The 21,381-nt window shown below is 43.0% G+C and overlaps 1 protein-coding gene across 1 annotated transcript; it reads left to right on the top strand.

The window, feature by feature from the left end:
• The first annotated feature begins 7,748 nt into the window (after positions 1–7,748).
• On the top strand, positions 7,749–15,129 carry GREM1 (gremlin 1, DAN family BMP antagonist). Its single transcript, XM_058807701.1, has 2 exons — positions 7,749–7,860; positions 14,390–15,129. Exon 2 carries the CDS (start codon positions 14,391–14,393, stop codon positions 14,943–14,945), a length of 555 nt encoding a protein of 184 aa, XP_058663684.1. The 5' UTR covers positions 7,749–7,860; position 14,390; the 3' UTR covers positions 14,946–15,129.
• Positions 15,130–21,381: the final 6,252 nt, after the last annotated feature.

The following is a 21,381-nucleotide window of genomic DNA, read 5'->3' as shown; positions in this document are numbered from 1 at the left end:
GGTTGCGAACCAAAAAGCCCTGCCACAGTCTGATCTGAAGTGTAATTGATTTGATCACTGGCAATTTCACTTCTTCGCTTACGTCTTTAGTGCATTAAGACTTCCTGGGGAGGGGAAAGAAAACTGTTTACATTTTTTAGACTTTTTACAAGTGCATCCAAAAGCTCCAAGTGTTTGGAGCCTGATTAATTACAAACACCTAGAGGACTGCTCCCAGTCCTATTTACAGAATCTGTCCTAACATCAAGTGACTTAACACTTTTTCAGGCACTTTGAATCACATGTTGTGAGCGGGAGAAACAATCATTCAATCAAACTGCCAATGAAAGCAGCTAGAGGAGAACTGCTGGGCAGTGTGGTCAGCCCCAGAATGTAAGATGACAGCTCCTTCTGAACAGCTCTACAGAAAGGAAGAGTGATGTCTGCTGGAGCTATGTTTGGAGAGTTAAGTAACAGGACTCAAAAAAACTCTAATTAGAATTCAAGATAATGCAAGAAATGAGAGATCAATGAATAAATACCCAACTGCCCTCAGCCAAACAAGCTAAACAGGATCCTTCTGACAAGGAAACAGAAGAAGCAAACAGAGCAGTTGTTGGAAATATAAAAAAAAAGATTTGGCCTTAGGCTCATGTGTGTAGTTTCCCAGAAGTGATTTTTTTTTTTTTTTTTGGCAATTTTTGAAAGAGTAAATTTTTGGTAACCATACAGATTTAAAAAATAGACTATTTTTGTGTGTTGTGATTATTGTATTTCTAATCCTGAAGTCCATAAAGTTTAGCATTTTAATATGCACCCTAACTAGAAAGTTCTTTAACAGGGGAAAGCGCTATATATAAATAATTTCTTTTAGCAAGGCTCACCTGACTGAAGTCTCTTGGATTGTTGTGTGTGCTTCACATAATACACTCTGAATAGTTCCACTGAAAACAAAGTCAAGCATCTGGCAAGCCCCTGCAGGATTCAGGTCCGAATCTAATTTCAGCAAAAAAATGAAGTATGTGCACAAATCCACCTTTCTTACCAAAGCACTTAACTATCAGTTTGCATTTATGTATATAGGAAAAATATGATATACATCAACCAGCAGTTCTTTTAGGAAAAGGCAACTGGTTAAACAATTCTTTTTCTGCCTTTAAACTTTTTTTTTCTCTACGACAGTGAAAACTTGGCATATTCACTGGAAATATCCTTTTTTTTTTTTTATTGGGGAGAACTAGAGAAGTTAAAAGGCCTTCTTCCCTATTAAAAGTATTTAGAAATTTCAAAATGGATGTATTCAAGCACATTGACACAAAGCTGTGAAAGTTAAAAAAGGTATGTTTCATCTTTCCAGATTATGTTGAGCTTTCAACTCCTCTTATAAATTGCTAATTTCACAAGTTTGGTACCCAATCAGCTTTAAGGACTTAGGCCAAAATTCTTCCTTTGAAAACTCTGTTCCCTACTGCAGTTTTATAGGTGGGGAAATGGAGTCAAGAGAAAATTGGTGTGATTGAAATAAAGTAAAGGATGAAGGTAGGGGGGGTGAACTTGTCCCTCATACCTGTTCTTGACAGAGAGACTATCTAAATAAAAATGGCAGTGAGGAAGAGTTTTGTTTCTTCCCCCCTCCATTATTAGTATTCTCTCTGAGAAGTGCAGCAACTGATGCTGCAGCAGTACAACTGTTAAACAGAGTTCTTTCCTTCCTCTAATATGGCAGCCTTTTTTTATTTGTGACACTGGATTTCAGCTAGAAAATGCAGAAATTCTAAGTTGTTGTTTCAAACAAAAATCAGACAAAAAAAAAAGCTTCAGTTCTTTCATTCCTGCACAGCTCCTTATTTTTTCTGGTATTCTGTTTTTACATGGCTATTGCCAGGAAAAGCAAAAAGAACAGATAAGATTTCAATTCTGAAAGGAGGGCAATGGAATAAAAAACCAAAACCAAACCAACCCACAACAAAACAAACCAAAATAAACGCCTTGCAAATCTTCTTACATAATAAAATAGCTTTCCTGTCTCTCTTACTCTTTTTTTGTTTCACTACAGACACAAGTGGCAGAGTCAGGAAAAAAGCCTGGAGAGATCTCTTGCCTCCCTGGTGCCCACCTCACCCTCGAGAGTGGCACTGTGTGTGTGCTCCGCGGTGTTGCACAGAGTCCCCCACAGGTATCACCCTGGAACACAGGTGGGCACACAGCAAGCTGCCCTGCATCACAGCAAGAAACAAGTACAAGGCACTATTTTGCCAGAACTGTGCACGAGATATCTGTTCGTGTGTTAAAAGTGTGTGAAATCTGTCTGAGGTGTTGGGATGCAGTAAGGTTCGGGAAAGGAGCTTTTCAGTTTTGCAGCATAACTATATTTCATAGCTGTCATATAGTGAAATATGTATGCAAATAACACATTGAGCTCCTCAGATGCCTCTTTTCATAATTCCCAGTTACAGCTTCACACTGTAAGGGCTTCTGATGTTCATACAAACTCAGTTTGCTTAGCTGAGTCATTTCTCGCGTCATCTTGCTCCAGAAGTGCCCTGAAAGCAATGCATGTCAGCAAACACCTCCTACAGCTTCAGGAGACAAAAGAAAAAGAAAAGCAAATGCACGAGGGCAGAGGGATTTTATGACTTTCATTTTCTTGGCAAATTCTTTTATAGTCATCAAGTACATAAGATGCATCAAAAAATTGTGAAAAAGAGTTTGAAAAGTTTAGCTTGACATATGATATTTTTTCATTTGGCATAAAAGTTTATATTTGTTCAGCAATCAAACTTCATCCTAATAAAATAAGCTTTTCTAAACAGCTTTTGAAAAATAGTCACATATGGATTGTATTATGTATGTAGGTGTTTTGAGGCCAGAAAACATATTTTTTGTTCTCTGTCTGCATCACATAGCTGAGTGGAATGCTGGTGGGTGACCATGGCTCCTAGGTGCGGACATCATTACAAGCCCACAACCTGACTCTACATGCAGTATATGCCAAACAAGAAATATTTTCAAACATACCAGGACATCATACTTTTCAGAGCAGAACCCAAGACTTTTGAATTACTTAGATGCTTAAAGATTTTCTCTTGAACTCATTTATTCGTTTGATTTCTAATGTCCTATTTATGAAGATTTTCAAATTATTCCTAGATCAAGCAATATTTTGAAAGTAAAAAACCCTAAAATACTTCATTTTCGAAAAAAAAAAAAAAAAATCTTGCCCCAAAATAAGAACTTTTCCCTAATTAATTTTCTTGCATTCAGCTGATGGAAATCTATATGTTAAAAAGTTGATGTTCTGTCAACATAAATATAAAATACTGCTTTTTCAGTAAGTACAATATTTTCCAATCTCCATCATATAGACATTAATTCTAAAACTCAAATAAGAGAGAGATTAAAATTCCTTAATTAAACAAAATCTTGCCAATGTGAAGCATGGTCTTAAACTTGATTTTCCAGTACATTTTAAGAAAAATTTTACTCAACTCAGAATACCCTCAGCTTTTTTCTGGTACTACTTTATAAGGCTTGATACGAAGCACAATGCTACTTAAATTAGAGCATTTTTTCATATAATCATCTGCAATGGAATAAACAGGAGAGTACCTGCACAAGAATACCAGGCCTGCTATGTCAGTATACCATCTTGAAACCAACATGCACATCTCTTTCCCTCACCTCATGCCAGCTATTGTTGTTTGCCTTCTTAGGTTTGAAATAACAAGCAAAAAACCCCATTTTATTTGCTGGTTTACGATGAAGGTTTTTATCCATCACTTTTGGATATGTCTAAAATCCACAGGAAACTGGATTCTTTGAATGTCAGTTCTTTCCAATGACAAAACAAGGAGTGTTCTTCCCATATACAGCAGAGAATCTCACACACCTCAGCAGGAATGTAAGGATGGACACTTCCACGAGGGGCCCACACAACACACTACCAATACCTTGCTTTGGCCCCAAGTCATGAACCACTTCTGAGACACTGCTGATCTCATTCACCAAGTCAGGAAGGCAGCAGTGTACACCACCAGTAACTCGGCAAGAGCCCAGCCAGGGCTTGTTCTAGACTCGTCACAGCTCAGCTAGAAAAGTTACTGCTGTATTGGTGAGACAAACCAAGCTCCTTTCTCTCCTTAACAGAGGAGTTCAAAAATACCAAGCAAAGCAGCTCAGATGTGCCCTGTCTCTGTTGGACAGCCTGCCTTACTTCTGACCTGGAGGAACACATCTAGAAGTGAGAGATACTGGCTTGCCAGGTGTATTAAAACCAGGATCTCAGCTGTCATGGGTCACTTACATCTCCCTGAGTCATTAAAAGCTATTCCAATTTATTCAAGAAACGGCTCTGGCCCCTGTGAGTTTTGGCTTCTCTGCAAAGGCTTTCAATAAGGTGCCAGCTGTCCTGGCAGTGAGGATACTTTGAGTAGCACCCAAAGTTAGCAGTAGCACACAGGAGCTCAGCCCAATAACATATTTCTCTGCAAGAATTAAGTACAGCACTTCCTTTAAGCTTACACAATTCTTACTGTTCCATTGAAACAAAGAACAACTCACACAGTGAATACCAGCAAGAAATGAGAGAGGAAATAAAAAAAATAAAAAAAAAAAAAAAAAAAGCCAAGCAAAACAAGAGCAAGCAGGTAGTTGTATTGTCAGGCTCACAGTACACACCACTACCATCCAATGACATTAAAGCTCTTCATCTCAAACCTATACCTATACCACAAAAACCTGCACATTTCCATAGGCCTCTTTAATACTAAATAATTAAACAACATTTCCCCATGATTATTCCAGCTCCAATTAGAAGCCCTGATGAGAATTGACAGAATTCAAGTCTGAGTATGGTAGTAGGAAGAAGTATTTCCCTTTCAGCACTGGGTGCTTTTTTAACCAGTCTTTGGTTGGGATGTAACCAGCACAGCTGAAGCTTTGGAGCAAACCCATGGAATGTTTTGTTAAGGATTCCAGCAGAAATAAAGAACTCTTCCAAGCTGGAAATTATTCCGGATACCTGAAAGAATGATGAGGGGAAAAGACGTATTTCCCCCTGCCTCCCTCAATCTCAAACAAATAGACATAACATTTTTTAAACATCTTTTTAAAAAATATTTAAAAAATTTTTCTACTTTCATTCAGTCCAGATGCAGCTGCAATTATTTATCTTGTTGGTACCCATATTTATTTTTTGTATTTTTGTGAATGAGCAAGCAAATACTTGCAGAAATAATTCTACTTTCCAACTGTCAAAGAAATCTGAACACTTGTCTTGCTTGGCCCAAGGTGCTAGTGCATACTTGGAACACTGCAGATCATGCTAAGAGGAAGAAACCAGGTAAGAAGATATGGTATAGGATATTCAGCTGCAAGAAAAGGAAGATGGATCTTGAGGGGGGAACACAACTTCTTTATCAGGACCTGCTTCCTAAAGTGTTTCCTAGCGTGCTTTAAGTCAGAGTGAGAGCTACAATATTTTCCAATCACCAGGGATCTCTGGCTAGATCCCTGAATGCAGTAAGGCATTAAGTGGGCATAATACCTGCCCTGCAATTGCTGCCCAGAAATGTCACCTAGGAAAGGCAATGCCAGAGTGGCATGTAAACGACAAACCAGAAATACCCAGCAGAGAGGCAGCCTGCCTGCAGCAGTGCCGTCGTGGGCACCAAGAGGAGCTCAGATCAAAGAGCAGAGAACTCCTCCTGCAGCAGCGCGGCTGTGCCTGGGCAGGGGCAGCGCGGGGCAGAGTGAGACACAGAGCAGGATCGACCCCTTCAATTCAATTCAACTGCTCCACAGAAGGAAATGGAAAAGAGCACAAAGTCTCAACATACTGAGAGGTGGTACTGGTGACCTTTCCTTTGGAATCACGAAGGAGGGACACCAATTACTTAAAAACAAATAAAATAAAATACAAACAATAGCACTTTTATGAGTAAAAAAAACCCCAAACAAAATAATACAAATTCTCTAGGCCTCTCCTTCTACCCACATAGATGTCCTTTGCTGTAATTCCTTGCCAGTTATCCTTCCCCCCTTGTCTTCCAATTTCAGTGGCTCCTGCACACCAACTCATTTTCTCTCTCGTGCTGCCACCTACCACTGCGCTATGGTGACTTGCCCTGTGAAGTGATGGGTTTTTTAACAAGTTGTCACTAAATGTGTGTGAATTATTGTAACGGGCCTAATTTACTACCTTGCTAAGCACTCAGGCTCTAAGGGAAGCCAAGTCTCGGTCTCAGCAAAAAGCAAGCTACCGCTAAGTACTGTCAAAGTCGGAAACTTGGCGTCTTGCCTAGCTCTGGCACCCCTAATGTAGCAAATCCTTTCGTTTTGATTCGTCTTCCCCTTCTGCAAGTAAAACTACCTCTTAGGTGAGATCGGGGCCTGTCTGAGGTCCAAGGCGGCTGCTGACTGCTGGTGATAGAGAAGGGCAGGTTTGATTCACGGGCAGTAACTCGTGCTCAGCAGCCAGGAGAGCCCAGACCTACCGGCACCACCTGCAGCGCTCATGTCCATGGCAGAGCTTTGCCCAGCGCTTTTTCTGCGGCGTGATGCCCGCAGCTGGAGGCGGCAGCTGACACACGTCTCCGTTTAATTAGCAAGCCCAAAAGTCAGGCCGTGGCTCAGAGGCTGCTCCTGCCCGTAATGTCTGTGGGTAGCCTCGCCAGACACCGGCACCGGAGCGCTTGGAGGATGGGGGCCGGCTAGCACTGGAGGAAGCGCAGGCTTGGCTGCGGGCTCTGTCCGCCCTCCGAGGCTCTGCCCCTCGGTGCCCCCAGCCCGACGCTGTCTGCAGATTCGGGGCGCGCCTTCGGGCAGCCGCAGCGCACGGACATGTTCCCGGCTGCTGCTGGGACGGGCTGGGTCCCTAAAGCGCTCAGCCTCCTTTCGGGCGGCCCCCGGACCCGCGGGGCTGCCTCTGCGCGGCGGCGCTGCCCCGACGGCCGGGCCGCTCCCGCCGGCTCCGCGCTCCGCCTCGGCGGGACGCGCCGCTGCTCCGCCGTCCTTGCCCCTCTCGGGAGGCTTGAGCAGCCCCCGCCCTCCGAGAGACAGCGACGGGACAAAGTTAAAAACAAAAACAAAACCAAATCCCTCCCTTCCCCCCCCAAAAAAACCCAAACCCTCCGTGACACAGAGCCATGAGCGCGGGGCTGCGGATCGGGAGCCACGGTTTTACACCCCTGCGCACATTGCCACAGAGGCTTTTTCCTCCAAAGCTGCGAAATTCCCGGCATACTGCAGAACCCCAGAAAGCCAGTTTGCAAGAGGGAGGGCTGCAGAGGCGGCTGCCTCCCCCGGCCAAGGCAGGCCGGTCAGGGGCTCCCCGCAGCCGGACCGCTCGCCCGGCCGGCCCATGGGCAAGGAGCGCCCAGCGTGCGCGGAAAGGCGGCGGAGGCGGTGGGAGGGGGGTAGGGCTTAATTCTTCTTAACTGTCATACTTTAATGGGGATGGAAAATGTGAATTTTCTGTGCATTCCAGGAACAATTCCTTGGGGTGGTGACCTTTAGCACCGATTCTCTGAAGACAGGAAAGTAGTCGAGTGTTTATCTGGATGACTGAAAGCTTTCCCTGGTGGAAGTTTATGGAAGTGTTAAAAGGGGCGGATAACACGGGCTTTGGAGGCGCTTGTCCAATGATCTGGAGGGGCTTGGAGAGCAGATCTCAGCTGGCAGACATTTAAATGGGAGACAGCTCGGCGCTGCTGCAATTTGTAGGCAGGACCCGACGTTCTCTCTCTCTATGGACTCCCGGGCAGCTTCGGGCTCCCACGCCACCCGCTCCACCGAGTGACCCATCGCTCAGAGCCCCGCAGAACCCCAGTCCGCGCCGAGGAGCCGCCGAGCCGAGCCGAGCCGAGCCCCGCCGCCGCGCAGGTGAGCTGGGACGCGAACGGGTCCGGCACTGGCGAGTTCGGCCAGTGTCTGTGGGAGGCACAGTGTTATCTGTTATCTGTGCCTCTATCCTACCTTCAGAAAGGGGCAAGGGAAGGAGCTGTTCACCGGTGTCTAGCAAAACTCCAGGGCGTCTCGGTTTTGCAGGGGGTGACGCCCGTCCCTCCCGTCCGCGGGAGCGAGGCGCACCGAGCTTTCCGCCGCAGCGCTGGGGATTAGGGCACCGTCACATCTCTTTCGCCTCACAAGCACGGGGACTGCAAAAGCCCCGTTAGCTCTGCCTCTCATCTCCGCCTACAGCATCACTCCCGACAAATTGGATTCGGCGCCCACCCGAGACACGGAAAAATCCCGGCCCGGCCTCTGCACGGAGCGGGGCGGGGGCAGATCCCCAGGTGCCAGCCCCATCCCATCTCGTCCCGCCGAGCTGCCCTCTACGAGGCCGCTCAGGCCCCGGCTCTCTCCTGGCCCGCCTTTGCAAACCTCCGCTCCTCGGAGGAGCGTGCTCCGGGTACCTCAGGAGCTCCCGGGGCGGGGTGCGTGCCGTGCGGGAGACTCGGTGTGTGCCGGGGAGCCGGGTGCCGCGGAGCGCAGCCTCCGCACCCGTGGGCAGCGCCCGCCCGTGGGCAGCGCCTCGCGTCCTGCCCCGCGCAGCCCCGGGCGGGCGGGAGCGCAGCGGGCGGAACGCGGCGCCCTCGGCCGCCTCTCCGCCCAGCCCTCCCACCTGACTCGGAGCCGCGGGAGTTTTGTCGAGCCGACGGCTCCGTGCGCCCGTCGGTCCGCGCTGCCCTCACGGCGCTGGCAGCCCCTGGGCCCGGCCGCGCTCCTCCCGGCCCGGGGCCAGCGGCGCAGGGCTTTCCCTTCTGAAGGGCAAGCCTGCTTGCTTGCCCCGTCTCTTTCAATACGATCCCCCGTGGGCTTGGCCGTCCCTTCAGCGAGTTCGTCCTCCGTTGGGTTAATCTAGACGGCGGCCGTGCCCCGTGGGAAGAGCCGTCGGTGTCGCCTGCCGCCGCCAGCAGCGTCCCCGCCCTCGGGGAGCCGGGCCGAGTCGCTCCCGGCCATGCCAAGCCAAACCAAGCCTGCGGTCTCCCCGCCCTGCCGGCAGCCGGCGATCCCCGCGGCCCAGCCAGGCTCTCCGTGTTACCTCCTCGGCTTGGGCGGTGCGGCAGGGTGCGGGGGCCGGCAGGGTGCGGGGGCCGGCAGGGTGCGGGGCCGGCCGGGTGCGGGGCCGGCAAGGTGTACCGCAGAGTCCCTCCCCGGCCATCAGCTGCGGCCTCACTCCTGGTGTCCCATTTGTGGCTCCTCTCGGCGAAAGAATGGCAAGCGAATCCCGTTTCGGTCACCAGGGCTGAGACACAACCTCCCTTTGCGCAGCCGGGGCTCTGGGGCACCAGCGCGCCTTTGGCTCTCCCTGCTGCTGACAGACGCCGGGTTTATCAGGCGCTTTGCGAGCGGCCACCTCTGGGTGCAGTGCCAGTGGCTCCCCAGCCTCAGCTGCCTCTGAGCCCTGCCCGCGACCCGAGGGCTGCAGGAGCGCTCTGCTCCTGCCCCGCTCCTCTGTGAGCCCGGCACACCGGGAATAACCAGCCAGCGTGCGCTGTGGCCCTGTGTGAGTGACAAAGGCACCGATGGCCGTAGCTCTCCGCTCTTCTTCAGCCTTCAGTGCCAAGCTGTGCTAAAGCATTTGGCGTTTTTTCTGTCGGCAGTGCTACCCAGAAATGCGTAGCTTCTGCTGAAGACTCTCCTTTTCAGCACGCACGGCAGCGCAGAGAGAGAAGCAAAGCTCTCCCTGTTGTTGTAGGGCTCCCTGAGGAAATGTGTCCGCAGGGAGTTCGGCGCTGGGAAGCTGGGAGCTGTCAGGCTGCGTGAGCCTCTAAAGGCGAGGCAAACCCGGGTTTGGTACCAGCCATGGCCACCATGATGTTCAGCATCCCGGGAGTCCCATAGGATGTCCTGCAGAAAAATAGTTTCTTAAACGGGGAATTCTCAAGGTTTCAAGGGTTGGTTGGTTGGTGTGTTTGTTTGTTTGTTTGTTTGTTTGCTTTAAAATTGCTGCCTACACTCCTTATATGTCTCAAAACCTCCCATCTCTATGACTCTCAAGAAGAAATTTTCTGAAATGTAAATATATCCAAATTCTATGAAACACAGATGTTAGTTTTGCTGTCTTGATTTCAGAAAAAAATGCAGTTTTCTGGGAACTGCCATTACTATGCTTTTTTAATATTTAAAAATACAGATCTATGAACTATGAAAACATTACATAAGAGTGTTTCTGTAATTCGGACGTAATATGCAAGGCATAAAATTATTCTGATCCTTCGGGACATAAACCACTTCTATTTTCGCAGTAGTCAAAGGGATTGTGTTTTGTGTCTTTCTTTGGCTTGTATCTCAAGTCCCCCGAATAATTGTTGGTTGGGTTGTTTTTAGTTCTTCATCAGATTATTTTTCATGTTTCTTGTGAAGCACAGGAGTCCATGGCTCTTCATAATATTTTGCTAATAAAAGGGGTTTACAGATGAGGTTACAGGCCTGTTAAGATCTGTGACAATTTTGCTGGGTATTTCAACCAGCTTTCCATCCAGATCTTTTAAACAAGTTGTGTTGAGCTAAAAATGTCATTAGTAACTTTCTGACTCTGCCTAGGAACTCATAGGGAAATTCTGTCTATGAACTGACATGTGGAGATCCTTAATTCATAGCAGAAAATGTATAAATGAAAAAAAATTACAAACGAATTGTATGAAATAGTAAACCTGAAAGCATTTACATTTCTCTTTCAATAGTTGCTAGTATTAATCCACACGTTTCTTAATCTGTTTTAGATGATGAGATCTCAGGCTCTAGATAAACCACATATGAAGTGATATGAGTGTTAGGGCCAAATTCTGCTCCTGTTTGAAGTCAGCAATAAAACTTCTTTTGGCTTTAGGACTAAGAGCTTACAGATGATGAAAAGTGGAACTCAGCAGTGGAATATGGAAAGAATAGAGTTTTGTAGTATTGTGTTACTTTAAAAAAAGAAATAATAATTCTGTCATATCTCTCTGGATCTGAATGAAATGAGGGAATTGATAATTTTGGTTGTGGTCATCTCTTTGTTCAAAGGATTCTCAAATGAATTCTCCAAAGGATTTCTTGTTATGCCAGTGTAACAGCCAATTGGTATCAAGTAATGAAAATTTTGCAGAAACATGGAATATAAGCTTTACAGCCTAATTCTCACAGCTGCAGAGCTACAACTTCTGCAGAATTATGACTGTAATGAGGAGAAAAAGCATTTACTTCAGGAGATATTTCTTTTCAGTAAAACTTTTGGTATGGTAATGCTGATTTTAGCTACTCCTACTGTCCTCTTCTCTGTTTTACTTCCTTCAGTAAAAAACCCTGTTAAAGAAACATTCACAACTGCTAACTCGTAGAGAGATGAACCACTTCACTTCCTAATGCAAGCCAAGGTATCATCTTCTCTCATAAGCAGAAGCATTGATTGCCCTGGCACCAGAGGTGCTGCAGGGTGCCCATACTGCATTTTCCTTCCTGAGCCTTACCACCTCATTTTCCTTTATGGTTTTAATTTTAAAAATTAAAATCTTAATTTTAAAATAAATTTTAATCAGTTATTAAAAAACCATCCTGCTTAGCTGCTGTTCACACAGCCTCTTCTGAATTTAACCTGTATTTATCCCTGCATTTCTGGATTACTTTTAGATGTGTGTTTCGGAAGTGACCATAACAAATGTTTCTGCTGAGTGGCTAATTTTCATTTGAGATACAATTTCTTTTATGGGCATGTAATGCAGCTTCCACCTTTAAGGCTGGAAACCAACCCAGTGAAAAATTACCTCTTCCCAGTTTAGGATTACACTGAAACACATGCTTGCATTTCCTTAGGGATAAGCCTGTGCTTCATAAAGTTGCATGAATCTGGGCCACAGACCTTACAATAGTATATATTACTATGAAACTCTCCCCAGATTCCCATCCCAGAATACACCTCATTTTTGTAGGACTAGACCTTGCTGTGCCATCTGTGGTGGAAAAAAAAAAAGAAAGAAAACAATGTGTAGCTAATCAGTTTTAAAAATAAAAGTAATCCAGGAATATGCATGTTGGTGGAACCTCATCCAAATTGTGGGACACTAAATAAAATAAACACCTGAAGTTTTCTGGCACTGCTTACAACCTAGCAATCTATTTTCAACTTCATGCAATAACTTTTTTTTTTCTTTTAAGACTGGCACCATGTTGAGTAAATAAAGTGCATATTAAAATAGTGGTGACTAGACAGTCACCAGAGAAATAGGAATAGTTTTGGAAGAAATCATTCTGATCTCTTAACAAAATAAGCAATAGTTAATAATTCTCTGAAAACTTATTTTTAAGAAAAAAATTAAAACTAAGCGTGTCTAAACAATATTCAGGTTGTAATAGAGATGAGGAAAAAGCAGCAAATGTGAAGTCCAGGCTGACACTTGAAATTATGCTGCGTTATTCCTTAATTGGAATTCCCAACTTATTTTTGTCTATGTCAAAGTCTTAAGGTTATTAAAATTGTGCGCTCCATACCATATTTCATTTAGATACTAACAGCAGCCCTTCCACATTGTCTGTTGGAGTCACCAACTGTATCACTCTTACACCCCTTCCTTGACTGCCAAACACAGGACATGCTGGCACCTAGATTGCTGAAATGAATGTGTACATCTGTGATACATCGGGAACTCTAGGTGCTCTAGAAACCTGCTGACACACAATAAAAATTTTAGATCCACAAGCAACTCCCTGAATGTCGTAGAACCCCCTATGACACTTTCCTACTTCAGGAATTCCTCTCTCAATCCCTTTGATGAGAAAGGCTGTTTGAACAGCACAACGTTTATTTTCCCCGTGTGACTGGGAAGACCTGATAACTGAGAAATTAGCAGTTATTTTTTACAGCAAACAGGACTTACCCTGAGCCTCTGCTGAGTCTCTAGGTGGCCCTCACAGCGCTGGCATTTGGCTGCTTTCCTGCCTAGTTGTGTGGTCTCAGCAGAGCGGATGAAGCCGTCCAGGACAGTGCCCATGGTTTCACATGTTTCTCGGGAGTAACACAAGAAGGATTCTTCAATTTAAATGGTATTTTTTTCCATACTAATAAAGCAAGTCAAACAAGGGATATAACTGCAGCACTCCAAGCAGGTAGAAAACAATGACTTCCTCAGCATTTTTTTTTCACAGTCCTTTTCCTTTTAAATGCCTGTGCCTCTTCACAATTTTAGTGTTTTACAGTGGTTTTTTCACAATTAGTTGCTCATTTCTGGTGCCTTCCTCCATGCTTCCACATGGAGAGTGTCCCTCAGAGACTTATTACCTCACCTGACTGTCTTGCTACCCATAGCTCCTTTCAGAAAAACTTGGGGACCATGGTGCTTCTGGAAGGGGGAAGTGTGACACTGATGAGCTTCTTCTGTGCTGGTTGGTGTTTTAAGCTGATGGAACAGCTTCAAGAACTCAGATTTGGGAAGCAACAGAAATGGTGGAATAAGGGAGGAAAGTATAAGTAGGAAAGTTATTCCTACACAATAATTAGGTTTGGGGCAGCCATACGGTTTTGAAGGACCTGATCATCTCAACTTAACTGCACTTCCCGAAGTGGTCTTTTTTTATATGCACACACTCTGTGATATCTAATGTCATTTACAAAATTCTGTCCTCCAACAACACCATTCTGTGTAAAATGAATAAAATTTAGAGATCTGAAAAATTCTCAGTACTGTGATTGCATCTGTATTACTTTAATCAAGAATTCAGCACAATGTGTGAGAGGATGTAGTTTGAAATTATATGACACATCTCTTTTAACGTGTACCTAAATATTCTTTTATGTTTGTTGCCTCACTTGTTGCACATCTCTCAGCTTAAGCATCATTGCACTCAGATACATTGGACCCCTTTGGAGGCGCAGTGTGACAGAGGTTGGGAAGCTGTAAAACAGGCTGCAGGTGTATACAACATTTACATTATATACTGGATGTACCTTATTCAAGGAGCTGTATAAAGTTTCTGAGTCTGATTAGGAAAAAGAAATCTAGACTACATCTGCTGAGACAAAGACTTGAGCCCTCTGGTATTGCAGATAGCTGTATCATGTAAATGAATCCTTGTGTAGTATAAAATTTGTTCTTCCACCGTTGTAAGTAAGGAGCAATCTTCCTGTATGTTAGTGAGCTATAAGAAGGGAGTGAGAACTAGGGTAATGCACTTGGAGAAAAAAGCTGGATAAAGATGGAGGACACACAAACAAAATTCTGTTTGGGCTTACTTTCAATCACTCTATTTGAAAGCTTTTATCACTTGGTAATTTGGGAACAGCTTTCCAGCTGGTACAGGCTTGAATTCTTATGTTTTATAAGTGTGTGGGCACACATTTTTTTTATGGAGCTAAAAATTTAGTGCACACCTGGCTTCTGTTGATATCTGAAATCCACAACTCTGCTTTATTTCCTCACCTTCCTTCCTGCAGGATGGTCCGCACGCTGTGTGCCATCGGTGCCCTGTTTCTCCTGATGGGGTTACTGCTGCCAGCGGCCGAAGGGAGAAAGCGGAATCGTGGATCTCAGGGTGCTATCCCTCCTCCTGTCAAGGATCAGCCCAATGATTCGGAGCAGATGCAGACACAGCAGCAGTCAGGCTCCAGGCAACGAGAGCGAGGGAAGGGCACCTCGATGCCTGCCGAGGAGGTGCTGGAGTCCAGCCAGGAGGCGCTGCACATCACCGAGCGCAAGTACCTGAAGCGGGACTGGTGCAAAACCCAGCCCCTCAAACAAACTATCCACGAGGAGGGCTGCAACAGCCGCACCATCATCAACAGGTTCTGCTATGGCCAGTGCAATTCCTTCTACATCCCCAGGCACGTCCGTAAAGAAGAAGGCTCCTTCCAGTCTTGCTCCTTCTGCAAGCCCAAGAAATTTACCACTATGACTGTTACACTCAATTGCCCCGAGCTTCAGCCCCCAAGGAAGAAAAAAAGAATCACCCGAGTTAAGGAGTGCCGGTGTATATCTATTGACTTGGACTAAATGAAGAAAAAGTAGCAATTGCACTCTGACTGTATGCAGTCACCGCCGTTGTGAGAGTGAGCGGCATGAACTAGCCTACCTTCAAGGCTGGGCAAAACTGAAAGGGACCTAGTGAATTACCTAAAACAAGCAAAACCCCCCAAAAAGAAAGAAAAAATTCATGTAAGGAAAGGGCACGTGTGTGTGTGTAAGGGAGAAAATGGAGATATGGATGAGCAAATGCATGAATGTTCACTACAAAAAAAAAAAACAAAACAAAACAAACCAAACCAACAAACAAAAACAGCGTTTGAGACATTAAAAAACCCCTAATTACCCATAGTCATGAATTAGATTTCCTAATTCATGTGTATATTCACAATTTTGCTGCTTGCTGGGAAAGTGGAGCTGTGGCTTTTGCGAATGTTCACCTTTGTGCTATTTGCTTTTACTGTATTACGTGAAACATCAAAGCAAGAGGACAATATATTTCAAAGCACGAATCTATTCTTATATAAGAAATAGACAAAGAGCAATTTAAAGTGTAGCACAGCCATCACTGAAAATAGAAGCTGTGTTGAGAGTTTGTAACACGCTTCTTCAAAAAAATAGCTGCCATCCAAAATCCATGTCTGGAGAACAATGGGGGGATGTGGGAGTGCTGAAAAGTCAATATAGGTGGATGGGAAACAGATCTACAGCAACTTAGAAAGCAAAAGGTCAAAGCAAGTAGACAGGGAGAATACAAAATGAAGTAGAAAAAGGAAAGGTACATAAATAAGAAAACACAGAGGAAGAGATATTGTCTTCTGTTTACGTTTTGCTTTAATTTATATACCTAGTCATATATTGCATAAATTAAAAAGAAACTATATACCAGGCTATAAATATACTTCTGAATTCTGATGGCTCTCCAAACCAAACAGAACCCATTCTTATGCCACTAGATCCATTTGATGTCTTTTATTTCTGATATCAGTTATTCTTCATATCTACATATATATGTATATGCAGTATCTTTTAGGCAGTGGTATCTATACATACATGCAGTGAATGTGCCTACTTCATTGTGTGTAACCAAACTCTTCTTTTTCACACACATACATAACCACAGCACAAAAATCCTGCTAACCAAGATCAAGTACAGAATGGCAGTAATTTAGTACATAAAGAGCAGAGCAGAAATTAAAACAAGCATCATGTGACTGAAAATGCAATAACCACACAAGAGACAAAAGACACGACATTCATGACTAGTAAACATTGCATTGTTATTGTTATTTTAGCTTTGCCACAGGCATGCAGTTTGTTGAAACAGAGATGCAGAACTTTGCCAGCAATGATCCTCTTTTTATATCTTTTACCACAGACTTGCATTTAAACTGGATTTGGAGTAAGTAAAGAGAATTTCCTGAACACTTAGGGCTGACTGCCCCTCTCATCTGGGGGGAAAAAACTAAAAGGGGACACCCTACTTCCAACAGCTCGATGACTCTCACCTGTGAGGTTATCTTGTCTTTTCTTTCCTTCAGGCTTAGGAATTTAAAATATATCAGGGCAGTAAAGTTTGGCAAGAACACAGAAGTTCCTACAAAAAAGTTATTTTAATGAGGTGTGTCCTGGGATTGGACCAGAGAGGCAGCCCATCCATGCATGTTGTCCTTGCTATCCTGAGCACTCGAAGGTCCACACTTACTGTGTGATGGGTCTTGGAGGGTCCAGGACTCAGTTTCCCCACTCAGCAGCAATATTCTGTAGGATTCACTATCAGTATAACTCTGCTCTCTCCCATCAGATGCCTCTCTCAGCCACAAGGTGATTATTTTGACATGATTTCTTGCCATAGAATATTAAGGAGGACAATTCTGCCCCCAGTAACATGCCCAGAGGGAAAGATATGAGTGGCATGTCACAGGTGCATTCTATGTGGCCTCATTTTATCAATTTTCCCACCTGTTATGTAATGCATCATACATTTATTGGTGATATCCTGCATCTCTACAGCTTGTCCATTTTTGTTCTAAAATCCACTGCTGTGAGGTCTGTGTTTGTAAAATTAAATGATTACAACCCATTTATTTGTATTATTAAAATGCATTTCATTTGGTATACTCTCACTCAGCAGTTTGACACATTTTCATGGATTTTAAAATCCAGTTTTAAAATCTGGAATTATAGGAGGTAGGTTTCCACTGTGTGGAATGTGAATAGTTAAACAGAAAGATAAGGATATTTAATGTTATTATTAATACAAATTCTCTTTCACTGATAATAGGTAGGGAATATTTTCATTTAAATTGTTTTTTTAATTTTTTTTTTTTCCCAGGGAAAAGGGCCAACCTCAGTCATTGCTGGAAATTTTGTACTAGCTTGGGTTTTTGTTCAAGAAATGGGAACACCTTATGAATGATTTTTTCTTCATGTAAAATTGACAGCAAAATTCACATTTTCTTTGACAGAGGCTGCTATGTCCCTAACCCCTTAGCTGTTAAGCATAGCTTCAGAAACTCCTTTAAGTTTTGTCTAGAATTCTCAAGGAAAATTGATAAAAATATTCCAAATCCTTATGTTCTAAAACTGCCTGTGCATAGATCATGATGGAAGTCCCTTTGAGACAGATCCCCCTCACCCATATGAATTGCTAGTTATTGCCTGAGAGTAAGAAAGTTCTGCTAACTTACAATTATATGAGATATTTAATATCAACCACAATATGTATTTAAATGTCTGCTTTATTCTAAAAACAATGGACTATATAACCTAAGGCTGCAGTATTTTCATGCTCGGTCTCACAAAGCAAAACTTGGTTTAAAATGAAGTTTTAATTATTTTGTAACTGAATAGAATTGGAGGTTTTTTTCTTCCCAGCATTTTATACGTCATTTTAACTACTAGTAACAAATAAATAAAATATCTTCTCCAGCCTGTGTCTATTGTTGTTTGTTTTTTGGTTTTTTGTGGGTTTTTTGGTTTAGTTTTTTTCCCCCCCTTCCTCAAGTTTCCAGCTCTTTCTGGATCTGTTGTACTTTATCCTGACTTCTGTGGTTTCTTCTAATTATAAAAGGCTTTACATTATGACAATAAGACATAGAGACAAGCAACGGCACCGTCATTCAACACGGCTACTTCAATAAGGCTTTTAAATAAGATCTGTCACTTGCCCCTCACCCTTCCACAATTTATAGAAGGAAAATCTCAATCTTTGCTCACACTTTTCCCCTTGTAAACCATAGAGTGACAGTTGAAAATATAAATCAGCCTTGAATTGTTGTAGAGTTAAAGCTGGAGTTGGCCTGCCTGCCTTGTGCCTTATCTCACTTTGGTGTTTAGCTGGCAGTTTAGTCCCACTTCTAGAAAAAAAGAGTAAGGGACACCTTTACAATACAGCATATTACAAGCTGCAAATAGGGACAGAGGAGATGCAAAAGACTTATAAAAAAAGAGATGCAAAGGAGATGCAAAAAAATTATAAAAAATGTCACTGCTGGCAGCACATGTGCAAGGCCAGGGCTGAGGAAGGACTGAGGCCAGGGAGAACATATTTGTTCAAACTTTCCACCCTTTTGGTTTAGTCTTCCTTCACATCTAGCTTTGTCGTGCTTCTAAAACTTGCTGGAAATATAATAAAATCAGCTAAGAATCTTTTTTTTTGGAAGGTAATTGACTTTTTCTTGTCTGAGGTATGGGCACAGTTGAGCAGAATGTTTCCTTGAGAAGTTGTGCATATCTATCTTTATTTAAATATTTAATCCAGAGGAAAACCTCCTGGACTTAGCTTTCTAGTACTCCATGGTACCCTGGTCTTAGTAATTATATAGTAACATATAACTTAATTATAGTTTATATTTGTCCTACTTACCAGTTTTGAATTGAAGATAACCTCCCATGTGCTTTATAGTTAGTTACACAGACCAAAAGAAGGCAAGAGAGAGAGAATTCACACACCTTGCTCTGCTGCCAGGGATGCAGACAGAGCAGAGACCTCCTTTTCTCTGTGCCCAGTGGGCTGGGCTGGGTGTGTGAGGGGTTTCTGGTGTCTCTGTCAGCCATGTGCTGCTGGGAGCTCGCAGTGTGTGACTCCGAGCACCGGGAGCGGAGCGCTGGCTCTGCCAGGCGCGCTCCCATCTGAGCCGCACATGTGCGCCGCGGGCACCGCGCCTCTGCTCCGCCAGCCTGGCAACGGGCACCTGGCCTTTGCAAAAATGGTGGGGTAACTCCACCTGGTCATTGACCTTCTCCTGAGTGACAAAAAACCCCAAACAGACTAAAACCCACTGCCAAAACAGAAAAAACCCAACCCAAACAGAAAAAGCAGAAAGGAGAATTAGAGCTGTACCCTTGGGGCTGATGTTCCTTTTCCACTGTAGATGTAAACCTACAGGTTTTAGTTCTAAAAGGTTTCCTGAAGGAGAACAACCAAGTGAAAAATGCCTAGATCTTATTCACTCCATATAACTCAAACCTGCCCCCAAAACCACTTTGTTAGTTACTGAAATACAACAGTTAATTTTGGCAGAAGAACATCCAAAATTTTTTCTGAGCTGTCCTGCTTACCCGGATGGTTGCAATGCACTAACCAAAGGGGAGAGCTGCATCATTTAAATTTTAAGGGAGTGAAAATTTAACATGTATTTGTATTTAGCCAAAACAGTGGTTCATATTTTTAATAACCATCCAATTTATTTTTTTTTTATCAGCTGAGATTGAAACCAGAAATTCCCAGCAATGCACAGTATCACAGAGAGTCCCAGTTCAGATTTTTGATGCTACCTCGTAATGCATCTATACAAAAACATCTGATGCCTATGTGCACTGCCTGCCTGGGAATGTAGCTGATGACTTAAAGCACCTTGTCTCAATGTGTGGCTTCTGGCTGCCTGAATTCTTCCTCAAGCTTTCATGGGTCTGGGTGGAGGAGTACAGAAATTTTAACTGTCATTTGCTCACTTTTCTATTATTTTCTAAAAGTTTTGAAAATGAAATTCAGAATCCACTTTTTTTTGAAAGATCAAGGAGCAAGATATGAGAAAGTCTATACTGATGTAAAAAAAGATTATTTCAGATTGCATTAAAACCCCCCAAAATTCTAGGCTGTGATAAGCAATAACTCCTCGCTGTGGTACAGATGTAGATCACATAGCTTCGGGATGGATCAAATGGAAAAATTACACTGACTCACAATAAAAGTTCTGCAAAGAAAATTGGAACTTGCCACATTTGCATTTCTTTTTTTAAAGAATGCATTGTGGAAAAAAAGTAATATTCCAGTTCATATTACAAGAGCAAAAAGGAACAGAGGTTTAAAAATCTCTCTCTCCAGAATATTTGAGAGCTATGTCTTACCTTTCTGCCTAGTAATATCAATAAGTTTTCTGCTTAAAGCAATTGGAAAGAACCAATGTGTAATTTACAGCTCATACGGGTCAGAATACTCAAATTCATTAATCATGATTTTATCATATGGCATCACAACCGAGCACTATTGAGATTTTTGATTCATATAATTATGAATTTGCAGGCAATATTTTCTTTTATTTAAATTTTTGTAATTCAGTTTTTGAGGTGTAAGGACACATTAAATTCTGTATTTAAGAGATGTACTCTCAATCTTAGCTTTGTATTAGTCTATTGTTCTATACAGAGAATTAAAAAATCATGCTATATAGATGTAACATAAACATACTTCTCTAAACAAAAGTGTAAAACCCAAGCCATGTATTAGATATATTTAGAAGTCTGAAAAATGTATATTGGATAAGATCATACATAAAACTATTGAGTACTCTGCCAAGATTCTTAATAACACACTTTAGGAGTGACTACAATGACACTAGTTAGAAGAGTAGTCATGAAGAATTTCTTTTTTTAAGGATGGGGACAGAGTTTTGTGTATTCAGTTAAGTTTATTTCTAGACAATTACCCTGAATGGATGAAGTCTTGCTGAACTTCTCTCTTTAGGATCTGAAGGACCTTGAATGTTCCTTTGAAAACAGATGTTCATGAGGGATGTGATTTCCATTTTTGTTGTTAATTTGTTTCAACTTCAAATGAATGAGGAGACTAGAATTTGGGTGTTAAGTTAGATTTAGCAAATAAAAAGGAGAGAGAAAACTATGTGTACAATGGCAAGAACTTATTGAATGGATCTAAATCCTATGGTAGGTAATTTGATCTAATTTTTGCAGAAAGGCAAATGCCAGATGTTTGCTCCACTTTGATCTTAATAACACTTTAGGCTGCAGACAATAAGATTGGTTTAAAATTTATTGTCTCTTTGATTTCTCTATTCTAATGCTTTTTAAATTCTTTACACAAGACAGATCTATATATAGGCAACTGGGGTGGCATCAGAAGCATTGTGTACTTAAGACATTCTTGAAAACCTCAGTATGGAACAGTGTTTGCTTTTTTATGCATCAAAACAAAGCCAGATTTTATACAAGCAACATTCAATTT

This window comes from Ammospiza caudacuta, chromosome 6 (assembly GCF_027887145.1).
Source record: "Ammospiza caudacuta isolate bAmmCau1 chromosome 6, bAmmCau1.pri, whole genome shotgun sequence".
NCBI classification, from domain to species: domain Eukaryota; kingdom Metazoa; phylum Chordata; class Aves; order Passeriformes; family Passerellidae; genus Ammospiza; species Ammospiza caudacuta.
This window is presented reverse-complemented; position numbering and strand designations above follow the sequence as displayed.